The following is a 14282-nucleotide window of genomic DNA, read 5'->3' on the forward strand; positions in this document are numbered from 1 at the left end:
CTTTTGTCAGGTGACCACCACAGAGATCTGGAAAAAGGATGTACTACCCAGAAACATGGAATCAAAACTCAAGCACACCTTTCACATCAGTGCAGTCTCATGGTCAATCAGGAAATAGTGATGAATATGATCTGTTTCTTTACAAACACAGGATTGCCCTCATTTTCTTTGTGTCGCTCAGCGCAGGTTTAAAAGTAATGCTGGCGTCGTGTGTCTTTACACGACAGGCAACCTAATAAATCAGTTTTCAGTTACCAGGTGAACATACTTTAAACAGAACCATGAAATATTCATTAATGTAGTAAGAATGCTTCAGCAGCAAGTGAAGCTGAACATCAACAACAGCTGAACCTACAATTTGTAGTTTTAAAAAAAGTGCACAAAGATATCGATCAATCCAAGTTACAAGCGGCCTTCCCTTTATTTATTTTGAGTCGTAATAACAAAGAAATTAACGAGGCTGTCCCCACAGCGGATAGCTTTGTGTATTTGATTTGGACGATTTTACACCGGATGTCCTTCCTGATGCAACCCCCAAAGGATTTGTGTCTTCTCCTGGGGAACCTCTGGTTGTTAGGCAAATGTGTGAACCACTACACTATGGAGCTGCAAGTAATCTGAAGCAAGGTGTGGGATTCAAACGGTAGTGTATCAGAAAGTTATGATCTTCCACTTCCTAATTTGGCCTTTGTTGCTCTTTTAGCCTGGAGGTACATGACTTATGTCCATGAACATGAACTATTACACCGACCACGATGCTCTACCATCAGACTGTGTGCCGGAATAATTTGGGACCATTTCATGAAACTGCAGTGAAAATTGCTGTTCATACATCTTTGATGGAAAAGTTTTTTTGATTAACCTTCATTTTCACAGAATGTATTTACAATAGGTGTTCCAATGTGCTTTGTAAGGTTAAAAACGCCATTATTAGAGAAAACCAACAGACTATCCCCTGTGAGCAGCACTGTTTCCGAGTGCTGCTCACAGGGGCCAGTATCTGCAGATGGCTGCCCCTCCCTGAGGAAAAAAAGGAGAATAAAAAAGGAAAGAAAGAGAGAACATGAGCAACAAACAGGAAAAATGCAAACTACAGGAGAGAGGAAAGTTAAATGTAATGACATGTGGTGGTGGAAAAGTGAAAAGAGGGGAGTGAAGGAGGAGTGCTCTGTGCATGATGGGAAGTCCCCCAGCAGCCTGAGTCTATAAGGATGGTTCAGCGTCACCTGATCCAGCTCTTACTACAAGCTTTATCCAAAAGGAAAGGAAAGATAAAGCTTCCACCTGTCGAGTGTTTTCACTCAGCTATAGTGCAGACTGTTTGCTGACCGTGCACCAAACACTTCAAAATAGACCTACTTCATGTTAATGCATTAATAAAGTTGTGTTCCCGTCTTCAATGAAGCCATAAATGATTTGCTGGAACCTGTGAAGTGAATTTGTGCGCTTCATCATTCAGTCGTCTCCTTCCTGTAAAGCAGTTCCTTTAATGGCAATTTCATAGATTCCCCTCCTCTCTCCATTTCCACTGCAAACTGTAACAGTGCAAATGACCCTCAGCTGTTTTCAGAGTCAGCAGACAGAGTTGTTATTTGTCAAAGTTGTCGTGATGTTTTTGCAGGAGTACAGCTCACAGGGTGTGTGTGTTTGTGTCCCAGGTGGCTTTTAATGGATCGGGTCTTGAGGTTATGCAGTGTATGCAGTGTTTTTTAACAAAAGACGATTGCGCCTGAGTTTTGAGGCTTCAGTGGACCCTGAGGTCCAGTTTGAAAGGAGGATGAGGAGACATGAAGGTCAGCTGGAGTGAGAAACGAGGACATTGAGACGCTGTTCCCAGTATCAAAGCTGTTTTCTGGTTTTAAAAAAAAGATGCTAACATCTACAGAGTATAAGATTTTGTCTTACACGATACTCTCCATATGATTCCTTTTCTGTTGTGGGTAGAACAGCAAAAAAACAAAGTATTAAAGTTTGAGTACAGAACATTTCTGAGTTTATTTCAGCTCCCAAGGAGTAATTTTACACATTCAGAGTAAAATGTTGCTCAGTGCTGGAGTTGTCTGACAGGACTTATAACATCAGTGTTAGCTCAACTCCTTGGAGATGCAATTACACTCCACCCACACATTTCATTTCTCCGGTTGCAGCAGCAGGAAAGAGTCGGTCTCCTCACTTCTATCATGTAAGCTGCATATAGACAGATGGCCAATGACTGCTTGTATTCTGCAGAGAGAGGCAAGTAGGGCAAGAATACCTTTATTACCAGAGGCTTAGAGGTCAATAAGAAACAGGAGTTAGCTTCTTTATTTTGAGTGTGCAGCACTTAAAGAGGGTATGTTACATGATTTTGATTAATTTACATTTTATAATGAATCAACCCAGATTTTGTTATTATAGATTGCTTACTTCATTCAGAAAGTTAAGACTTAATGTTAGTTAAAAGATTTTGTCACATTTCTGTGCCCCATACACCGCACTCTTACAGGCTTTATTATTATTTTATTTATATTTTCCAAACATCCCTGAACATGAATAGTGACCACGTGTCATTTTGAGGTTAAAGTTTTGAACTTTTGTTTTGTTTTTTGGGAGGTTTTGGCTGTGATGACTTTACCATTCTGCTAATACTATACTTTAGTTTTATCATTTAAGTTCGATTTCACATGTTCAGTTATCAGTTCCTTGTTTATTATTATTATTTCTTATATTTTGGGTTTGTTATTGATGTCAGTGTTTCTCTTCCTTCATCTGTGTGTTTATAACTTTGTTCTCGGATGTTCTTTCTGGTTCTTCTGGTTCCACCATGTTTTGCTTTGAAGCTTAATTTTCTTTCATGTCATGTGATAATTTTATTTTCTTGTCTTCCCTTGACTGGCTGATTAAGTGTTTCCAAATTCAGGGGCTGCATCCTTTGAAGGTTGCATTTGGAGGTCAGACTGACAGTCTGAGGGAAGCAGTCACTGCATTTAAATGTATATCGCTCTATAACATTGAATTTGGCTTCATACAAGTTACATGGCATTAGGGATTTTGTCCTCCATCTCTCTCCAACACCTCTCTAGCTGCCAGTTTCATGGTTGCTAGGCAACAGAGGCAGCGCTGATAGGCTACACTTCCGGTTTCTGAAGTTTTTGTGGCCTGTGAAGGTGTGCCCTATGTAGGCCACGTCCTTCGAAACATGCAGCCTCCAGATTTGGACACAGTTTCACCTGCGTCTGGTCCCCATCCTGTTTCTCATTCCCCGATCCGTTCCCGGTGTATTTATAGTCTTACCTTCTCTTTGCCTTTTGTGCATTTTCTGCGTGGCAAGCTCAGAGTTATTTCCCAGTGACCTCCTGTGTTCTGCTAGGCCTCTTGTGTCTCTGGATTTATGTTTGTTTCAATTTTTTTTTTGCATGTCTTTACTTTGTAGAGGTTGTTTATTTTGGACTTTAGTTGAGACCTGTTTTTGCATTTTAATGCAGGAGTCTGACTCCTTTTACACCTTTACACTTTTCTCTGCCACACAAGCACTAGAAACCATATCCACAAGTAACCACCACAGCATATCGCATTAAGATGTTGAAAGCATATATTAACAGTCTTTGTGCTTGCCACTGCAGAAGTGTTAAACACTTGGAAACATTTATTAAAAGTTATTCATTGAAACAACCATGGATAGCTATGCTCTTCAGCAGAGATGGGCAATAACGCGTTACAAGTAACGCATTACTGTAATCCGATTACTTTTTTCAAGTAACCAGTAAAGTAAGGGATTACTACTGCAAAAAAGGTAATTAGATTACTGTTACTTCCCCGTAAGCACGCTGTGTTACTGCGTTACTAAAACCGTGATTTTTTGACGAGTGTCTCATGACAGTGACGTAAGCGAGTGCGATGTTCGTGGCAACAGCTGTGTGCAGATCAACAATGAATAATATATCGAGTGCGGGAGAGAGTATGAGCGTGCAGTGTTTAAAGCGTGGAAGTACTGACCTTACTTTGAGTTTGATTCCATAAAAAGTGACAAAAACATTTAGTCCGCTGTTCACTGCGTGGGAAGAAAACTTCTTTTTACAGCGAAAAACCCCCTAAACTTCTGAGCAAGCACTGACAGTACGCTGCCACGGGAATGTGAAACTCCCAGATCCTTCCACTGACCGCTACAACACACCTGCACCAGGGTAAACCTCCGCCTGCCCCACTCCTTCTAAACAGGTGAAAATAGAGCAACAGGACCGCTGAGTCTTTGATTTTATTTATTTTCTGCTGTGGTTTACTCACATCTATTAGAAAGAGTGAGTGTAAACACAAACAACTATTTTATTTTATGTGCTGGAATGTGCAGAAAATAGGTTTAAATGTTCAACAAATTTCTTCCAGTCAGAGAATGTTGCATATCATTTAATGTTTTGCTTGATGCATAAAGTTAAAAGATTAAAACTAACAAAACAAGTTTTAGAAAGAGACTTTTCCATTTGATTACATTTGTATGATGGATTATGCAAAAAAAGTAGAATTGGGCTAAAAGATCTATCGCTTTATTACCTATTCATGTTGTAAATCGTGTTTTTAAAAAGTAACTAAGTAACTAATTACTTTTGAAAATAAGCAAGTGCATTTATTTACTCTGGAAAATTTAAGCAGGCATCCAGCCTGAAAACAGCTGTGGAGGCAAACAACCACCATCTAGTTTAAAGTACCAGTCACACGGTCAAATGCAGTCCAGGTTAATTTGGTTCCGGTGACAGCTTAGTAAATCATTTTTAGTGGAGCCTCTTGACCGCAACTCATCTTTCCACAGGAGCTGTCCAACTCCATTCAGGTCATTCCCTGAGCCTAACAGATACATATACAGGGATCCAGAGGAATTACACTGAGATTGAATGTAATGAGAAATCTGTCAGATAAGGGGCTCTATAACGGGAAAGACAACAAAGTAATAGGCATGGTGGTAGAAGCCACAGGAAACATTAGCTCATCCATCCCCTTCATGGTCAGTGTACACGGATATCTGAGTGTGTACCCCACAATCCATCACCGTGGCAGGCACAGCACCACCTCTGCACCATCTACCGGTCAGGGCTCCGGTCAGTCTGTGTGCTGGTGTGTCTGTACACTGCAGGAGTATGTGGGAGTGCTGACCCTACATGTTCTACACCAGCGGTCCCCAACCCCCGGACCTCGGACCGGTACCGGTCCGTGAGTCGTTTGGTACTGGGCCGCGAGAGTTGAGGCTCAGCTGTGAAATGTATGGTTTTCAGGGTTTTTATCGGTTTTCAGCGTTATTTTGTTATCGTTTTTATCGTTAACTCGGTTTTCCTGGGTCTTTTCACGTGTGTTATGAATAACTTTTCAGTACCGGTACTAGTTTTATTTAGTTGTATTTATCCGCGACACCTTAAAGGCCGGTCTGTGAAAATATTGTCGGGCATAAACCGGTCCGTGGCGCAAAAAAGGTTGGGGACCGCTGTTCTACACTTCACTTCCTGTGTGAGCTCCTGTTATGAGGATTTATGAATGCAAAGGAAACAGAGTAAATGTAGTAACGACTATGTCAGCGAATAAACTGCTAATGGTGATGAATACAGCAGAAGCAGAGAGATAAATCTGTCTCTTTGTCTCTATGTAGATAAATACGACAAGAGAGCCACGACTCAGAAAAATTACATTCCCACTCACATAAACTGAATTCTGATTTAGAGGGAAATGTGTTTTGTTTTTTTCGTGGATTCTTTTTTCAACAGACACCTTTATTATCAACGTGGCTTTTCTGTTTATTTTCTTTCTTTGTGGTCATAGACTGTACGCGTGATCAAGAAAGAAATGAGGAACGGGAGTAAAAGCAAACTTGCTGGCTGCATATATAAAAATTCCCTTTCAAAGCCAGTAATAAATGTTGACTTTAGATAGGAAGCACATTTTCAACCTTCAGGTTTTTAACTGAGTTTTTAACTTTTTTTTTGTTAACTTAACCGTTTTGGGAGAAGTTAATGAAAAATAGTGTAAGTCATGTTCACGGATCCAAATGTTTAAACTGTGAAAATATTTGACTTTTAGTTTTTTATTTTATTTTTTTTAGTTCTGTTAATGTTTTCAGGCTTATGCTGCAGAAAATGGAGCTCAAGCCTCTAATGTGGTTAACATTATGAACATTTGTATTTGAATCCAAACCTTTCCCTCAATGAAAACTTGATAGTTTTGGTGCCTACAACACAACAACACGGAGTATGAAAATTACATTTGAAAGAAAATCTAATCTGAAAATAAGTGAGTGAGTAGCTGGAAGTCAAACTCTACTTGGCTGGATGACACTGCCTATCTTGTTAAATGTAAGGTATTAAAACTGCAAAACTGCTTTCCTGAGATGTAATTAAAAATGCTGTTTAGTGGAATGGGAAGGTCGTTTTTAAAACACAGGACTGGATGAGAACATGGAAGATTTGTTCTCACTGCAAATTCTCAGCAGGTAGAGATATTGAACTTCTTCTTGTTAACAAGAAGAAAAATTGTCCCCCTTCATCTAAGTTGGGATGCAAACTGAAAGGACCACTGTCGTTGTGAGGTAACGGTACTACCCAGGCTGTATCCCAATTCAGGGTCTGCAGCCTTAAAGTACGCAGCCTTAACGGTCCACAAGGGCCGCGTACTCAAAGACCGCTAAGGCCGGAAGTGCGAGGCTTGTGAAATGGGACGGTTTAGCCTCCTTCGTGCTGCCCAGGTTGCCTAGCAACCATGATACTAACAGCTGGAAACTTTTCAGCTTTGTTTGACAGAAATGAAGGAGAAAATCTTTTGTTCATTTGTTTGTTTGTTTCTACATGAGCTTTGATCATTCTCTGTAAGATTAAGCTCAGCTATTGAACGGCGTATATTTTAAAGTAAAGGCTTTAAAACCAAGTTAGTACAAACGTCACTAATGTCACATAACTTTGCCGACAGTAATATTTTAATGTTCTTCGTTATTAAACATTTGCACATAAAGAAGTGACATAATATTAAGTAGTTACTTTTAAAAGTTTACTCTTCCGCCGTTTTTTTTCGGCAAAATTATCCACACCCACCGCCGCGCTATGCATTCTGGGATATGTTGGGCCACGAAGTCTACGCCGCCACATCCTTAAAATTCAGGGAAATGAAGGACGCATTTGAGGGCCGCATTTCGAGCAGCCTGCGAATTGGGACAGCCTTCGTCGCGTCGCTGTGACGTAATCGGCCTTAAAATGCGGCCTTTAAGGCTGCAGAGCCTGAATTGGGATACAGCCCCACTGCATTATCTGCAGCCCCAGCATGTGAGAACAGTGACTTTTTACTGTCCAGAGGCTCATACAGATCACCATGGAAAACGTATTAGCAAAAAAGAAAATCCTTCTTGGTTTTTCATTCTTGAAACAACAGGGAGGTGTGGACTGGCTGCTACTTAGATTCCTATTTTTCTATGCCGAGTGCTCTGTCAACCAATAACACATTTAAACAACTATTATGTTCCTTTAAGGACCTTGCCTAACATACTAACAATCTTATATATCTTGACCAGAAATACTTCAACATGCAAACTGAATTAGTAGACATTATGTCGTTATGTTCATGTGTGTCAGCCATTTCCCCATGTGTTCCCACTTCCCTCATTATCCTCCTGTGTGTATTTAGTCCAAGTGTTTTCAGTCACTCCTTGCCGGATCGGCTGCGTTTTTCCCATGCCATGTCGTGCTTTCAGATTTCCATATCACTTTGCTATGTTTAGAGTTTTTCTTGTTTGTTTTCTGTTCCCCAAGATTTTTCTTGGTTCTTGTTTCTTTTCTAGTTTACCCAGTGTAGGTCATTGTTTAGTTTTATGTTGTTTTCGTCCTTTTATTTTGTACTGTTTTGTCTGCCTAAATAAACCGCTCATCATCAGTTATGTTTGAGTTTTAGTATGTCCAGACCTGGGTCCACTCTTTGCACTCCATGCAGTTTGCCTGAGCAGACTGTGACAAGGAGAGCAAGTTAAAAAATATTTTTTCTTTCTCTCCATGACTGTTGGAAACTCATGAATGAAAGCACATGATGGCATTCCTCTGAAACAAATGGCTGTAGTTCAAAAAGTATGCATGTGTGGGCTTTGAGGCATGGCTTTTTGAAAAGCAAACAAGCATAGCTACGTTTTGCAGGTAAAATGATGGCTGTAGGTTAAAAATTGTGGTCACAGCGGCAGATTAAATACCAAAATTTCAGACGAGATTTTCTGCATGTCTCACTCTAACCTCACTTTAGCTTCCCAGTGTACATGAACGGGGAGAGATTTGAGAGATTTCTCTGGACAGTTTTGACCAAAACTGAAAAACTGTAAGAGGTACCGTGAAAATGTGCCTAAAGGAAGAGGAGTGACAGCAGAGAAGAGAACGAGTCTCTCCATTCAGTGTCTAATTTAAAAAATCTGAATAGAAGCGAACAGTGCATGAACGAGCCGCATCTTTTGAGGTATGAACAGCGTATCTATGACTACTTGGTGGATGAAGAAGAAGAAATAATCTGATAAGGATGTGGAGGTTTACACAGACCGTGGACTGGCATCTTCCTAACTCTCTGTTCAGCCTAGGGTGGGGCAGGTTACACCTTCATCCTTCTACGTAGTCCAGACTTTTTACATCAAGCACGCTAACACAAATTGTGTGTTTGGGCCAACAGGAGAAGGAGGTGACCATCACTATGCCTAACGGGGAAACGTCAGTGATGACGGTTCGAATCTGGAATGAAACAGTGTCCAATCTGACGCTCATGGCTCTGGGCTCCAGCGCTCCAGAGATACTGCTCTCTGTTATAGAGGTACACACACACACACACACAGTAACTCTGTGTATCGTTTATTGAGATGCAGATGGTAAGTAGACTTGTCTTTCCTCTCCCTGTTACAAACTTTTTGCAGGTGTGTGGTCACGAATTCAAGGCTGGCCAGTTGGGTCCAGGAACCATCGTCGGCAGTGCTGCCTTCAACATGTTTGTGATCATCGGGATCTGCGTGTGGGTGATCCCCAACGGCCAGAGCCGGAAGATCAAACATCTGCGAGTGTTCTTCATCACCGCGTTCTGGAGCATCTTCGCCTACATCTGGCTCTACCTTATCCTGTCTATCATATCACCGGGTGTCGTGGAGGTGAGGCAGACTCAGTGTGAGAGGATGAAAGAATCAGTGAGCTCAGAGGTGCAGTGGCAACATACCAGATATTTATTCATCTTTTTGGTAAATTGGTAAGTTCTCAAATGAACCCTCTAACATGAAGACGTGAAGCGAAGTGATCAGGAAATAGTTTTGACACGGAGCAGTTTTTGTCTTTTATTTGTTTTAGAGGTTGGGGAATATGTGGAGGGAGACATGTCAATATCGTCTTCTTCCTGCTTGCTGATGGACAAACTTCTAAGCAAAGATATCTCTTATTCTTTTTTACCACACAAGTAGTGATGTTAACTTGTGAATCCAAATGTGACCACATACTGTTGTTTCCTTATGGGCCAGGTCGCCTCACAGCAAGCAGATCCCGGGTTCAGAGCTCCTCCTTCAGAGTTACTTCAGCTGTTAAGAAGATGGATAGATGAATGGATGGATGGATGACTGATCTTTAACGACTATAATAGTTCTAACTTTATAATCTCCATGTGTGTTTCAGGTGTGGGAGGCCCTGGTCACCCTGCTCTTCTTCCCTGTCTGCGTCATCCTGGCTTGGATCGCTGATCGGCGCCTGCTCTTCTACAAATACATGGGCAAGCGTTACCGAGCCGACAAGCGCCATGGCATCGTTGTCGAGACTGAAGGGGATTTGACACCCAACAAAGGCGGCATGGAGATGATCATAGATGGCAAGTTCCCAGCGCGAGGGGGCGCTGTGGTTCCTGCTGAAAACTGTGGGGGCGGCACTCAGGACGGGACCACAGGCGCCACAGCCAACAACATTGGAGCGGCAGCAGGAGCCGTGGGAACAGGAGGGGGAGCCAATCTGCCCCACTCCACCAGCGCTACAGTCAATGTGGAAAGCAGCAAGGAGCTGGATGAGAGCCGCAAGGAGGTGAGACAGAGACGGGAAGAATCTTCAGAGAGCAGCATAGGAGAGCATCTGATCACAAGCACAACATCAGACTCAAACATTAGACTGTTAGTTTGAGAGATTCAGTTACACGCCAGATGATGTGTTACATAAAACTGTGTGAAAGGTCTTCCTATAAAACAGGTGAACTTCAACCATCAGATCAGCAAACCAGAGAGTCAAAACATAAATAAAAATATTTCTGAAGACAGACAGGAAAACAACAAAAACCTATGGAGCACTTGTTACTGCACATTTTAACACTGTCACTATGCAAACAAAGTTTTTCTTTCCATTCCTCAGATGCATTTCTGGTTTGTGCAGAACATCTTAGTGCTATGTGTGGAAAATCTGTGTTCAAAGTGAGGAAATGAAGAAACAAGTGTTTCATTTTCATGTAATCTTTAGAATGTAAATCCATTTGGACTCTGGGGTCATTGCATATGTGGCTTACCATATATTCATTTCATAATTGGATTTCCCACATTTTTATGTTGGTGAAAAATCTAAACTTGCACTTTCTGCTTTTTTAGCACAGAATTGTAGTTCTCCAGAAGCTGATTGTGTTCATCTGGACGTAGCGTTTTTGTGGGAGAAACGTTTCGTCACTCATCCAGGTGACTTCTTCAGTCTCAGCTGACTGCAGGTTTCCCCAAACCTATAAACAGTACATTTGCATAATGACTGAAACCAGCCCAGTGAAGCTATACCCAGGGGAATCTACACCAAGTCTGTATGGTTTACTGAAAATACATAAACAGGGTGCACCTTTAAGACCGATTGTCTGTATGATCAACTCTGTCACCTATAACATCTCCAAGTTTCTGGCTTCCATCCTGAACCCGCTGGTGGGCAGCTCTGAACACCACATCCAGAACACCCTGGATTTTGTTGAGAAGGTGAGAGATGTCATTATGGAGGCAAATGAAACCATGGTCTCGTACGACGTTACATCTTTCTTCACTTGCATCCCAGTCACAGAAGCGTTGGAGGTAGTTCGTAAGAGATTACAGGATGACACCAACCTCAGCAACAGGACCACTCTCAGCATCGACCAAGTGTATTTGAACTGTGCCTTCATTCCACCTACTTCACATACAAGGGTCAGTTCTACAGGCAGAAACATGGGTGTGCCATGGGCTCCCCTGTTTCACCCATCGTGGCCAATTTGTACATGGAAGAAGTGGAAAAGAGGGCTTTGCTGTCCTACCCTGGAACACCACCAAGCCATTGGTTCAGCTATGTGGATGACACCTGGGTGAAAATCAAATCTCAGGATGTACCACAATTCACGGATCACATAAACTCGGTGGACCAACACATCAAATTCACCAGGGAGGATATGAAAAGTGGCAGGTTAGCCTTCTTAGACTGTGAGATTTCCATCAGTAATGGGGGACATCTAAAAGCTGACGTGTTCCATAAACCTACACATACAGATCAGTATTTAAGGTTTGACTCTCATCATCCACTGGAGCACAAACTGGGTGTCATCAGGACGCTACAACACAGAGCGAACACCATCCCCACAGACACAGCGGCCAGAGAGGCAGAAGAACAGCACATCAAGAAGGCCCTGAGTAAATGTGGTTATCCCAGCTGGACTTTTGTCAAAGCGGGAAAAACACCTAAAGAAAGCTCCAGCCGATCCAGGAGAGAAGGACAACCGCTGCCCAAGCGAAAACCTGTAGTGATCCCGTACGTGTCAGGAGTATTGGAACAGTTGAGACACATTTTTTCTAAACACCGGGTCTCTGCGGCTTTTAAACCCAAAACACGCTGCGCCAAAAATTGGTCCACCCCAAGGATCGGGTCCCCCGACACAAACAGAGTAACACAGTGTACGCTGTTAAGTGCAGGAGGATTGCCAGGATTTATACATCGGGGAAACCAAACAACCTCTGGTGAAGCGGATGGCACAACACAGAAGAGCCACCTCGTCAGGCCAGGACTCTGCAGTCTATTTACACCTACAGGCCAGTGGGCACTCTTTCAATGATGAGGATGTAACATCCTGGACAGAAAGGAACACTGGTTTGAGGGCGGAGTCAAGGAGGCCATTTACGTGAAAAGGGAAAGACCATCTCTGAATCGAGGAGGGGGCCTAAGGGTGCATCTGTCACCATCTTACAATGCTGTGATTGCAGCCATTCCCCAACTCTCTGTGAATGGTACTCATGGTTATTGATCAGTGGTTGTTGATCAATGACCATGAGAATTTGCATAATTAAGATTAAGGAACTGACCTTCCAGCCCATTGTTCCTTCAGTGGGCTGGTTTCAGTCATTATGCAAATTTACTGTTTATAAGATTGAAACCTGTAGTCAGCTGAGACTGAAGACGTCACCTGGATGAGTGACGAAACGTTTCTCCCACAAAACGCTACGTCCAGATGAACACAATCAACTTTTGGAGATTTACTTACCTGGATGATGGAGCATCCATCAAGACGACAGAATTGCGAAAGATAATGGATTATTTCTCAGCAGGAGACAGAAAGATAGAGTGCTCAGTACATTTCAAACACCACCCAGTGTAAGGTTTCTGCCACAGGCCCACGCTCCTTAGTCTAAATTATATTTTTCATACTAAAATATAATTATTAAATTTACAAATGTACTGTGTTACAAAAAAGCAGAACAGAAGATTTAATTTAAGTATTTGAATATGTGCTTCATTATTTTCTGGCTTCTGGCTCAGAACACATGTAAAAAGTTTGTTATTTTGCCTCATAAATAAAAACATAACTTTTAGTTTTTTGAACAAGTTTTTAACAGATTTCTAAAGTACTTGTGTTTTCTTGTTTTTATGAAATCTCGTCTGATAAATTTGTTAAGCGCCTCAAATGCAGATAAATGTGTCTCCAGTTTAAATTTCCTCGAGTGAAGCATGCATGCTTTGTTCTGCACTTTATAATCTCATTTTGTTAACAATCGCTGCTTTGCACCTGTCTGGAATGCAGATGACAATAAGCCCATTTACATCTGCTGTGAAAAGATTAACGGCTCTTACTTTTGAGGAGTAGAACGAACTTTTTTCTTATCTGAACTGAAAATCTATCAACAGTACAAATCATAAAACCCCCTGAGGAGACCTTGTAATACTTGGCTCTATAAATATAATTTACTTGATTTAGAACTGAGGATGGAAAATGAGAAAAGCAGAGAAATGAGACTCTTGGGAAGAAACTTTATTAAAATAAAAGCTAGACAGACAGTAAGAACTGAGAGACAAACAGGTCCTCATCCACATCATTTTTCTGGCCCAATTAAACCAGGCTTTAAAATATCATTCTGATATTTTAAGCTAAAATATGCTCCAAAGTGGACTTTTTTAAAGTTGCCTTTCACAGGTATTTTCACAGTTTACCTTGGACTTGGGTGACAAGTTTGAAGACGCTGCCCATACTTACATAATTGGAGTTTTAGAAATGTAATTACATTTTGCTTTTTTACTCCTAATTTGGCTGTATGTGCGGTTCATGCTCAGATATCACAAGCTGTACTGAAATGTACAGTACTGTATTTAGTACCAGAGAAAAAGTAGCCTTAAAGCTGAGGGTTAAACGTTATTCTGCTGATAATATTGTGCTAAATGGCCTTTTAGGTAGGTTCGCACCCTGAAAGCCAGCTGAAAGTGTCGAGTGCACTCCACCCCTGCAGTTTTGCTATTTGAGTTCGCTGTGTGGGCAGAAACTTGATGTAAATGTGTGCAGAGGCAGAACGCAGCCTCAGGCTGTGGGCTTCACTTCCTCTCACTGAGGTGACCCCTTCAGGACCACTCACTCCTTTATTGATACTGAGCTATCACTTACTGTGAAACCTGGCTCCATGCATATGCAGCACATACAGGTTACACTGAAAAGGGTTATTTTTTTCTTTGCTAACAGTCGCTCTTAGAGGGAAGATAGACCAAAGCAGACCACATATGGCCCGAGTCCCTGGATCCAGCAGGACTATTTTAATCCACATTACAAAGAATCCTTCACAAAAGTTCGGGATTCAGATCCAAAGAAATTCTAAAAGTTAATCACGCCACACCGAGTCTTGCAAATACATCCATAACTGAAAAAATAACACATTAACAAGGAAACACGCTGTTCACTCTTGTTTGTCTACAAGGTTTTTTGTTATCTGTTTTTTGTGACTCAGTTTCATTACTTCCTTCCAGGTTCTCTCGCTGGTGTTGTGCACAGCATTTTGTTCTCTTTTTTATTTATAAAACAAATAAAGTTCCTCTTTGCAT

General features: G+C 41.6%; 1 protein-coding gene across 4 annotated transcripts in view; it reads left to right on the plus strand.

Annotated features, from left to right (window-relative positions):
* Positions 1 to 14282, plus strand: part of slc8a2b (solute carrier family 8 member 2b) — a 200307-nt gene that overhangs the window by 148571 nt on the left and 37454 nt on the right. For all 4 annotated transcript variants that reach the window (XM_082503049.1, XM_082503047.1, XM_082503050.1 and 1 more), the window contains 3 exons: positions 8647 to 8784; positions 8885 to 9112; positions 9624 to 10019. In XM_082503049.1, coding sequence (XP_082359175.1) covers positions 8647 to 8784; positions 8885 to 9112; positions 9624 to 10019 — 762 coding nt within the window. The remainder of the gene's footprint in view (positions 1 to 8646; positions 8785 to 8884; positions 9113 to 9623; positions 10020 to 14282) is intronic.

The sequence above is a fragment of the Aulonocara stuartgranti genome, assembly GCF_965226115.1.
Source record: "Aulonocara stuartgranti genome assembly, chromosome: 14".
NCBI lineage: Eukaryota > Metazoa > Chordata > Actinopteri > Cichliformes > Cichlidae > Aulonocara > Aulonocara stuartgranti.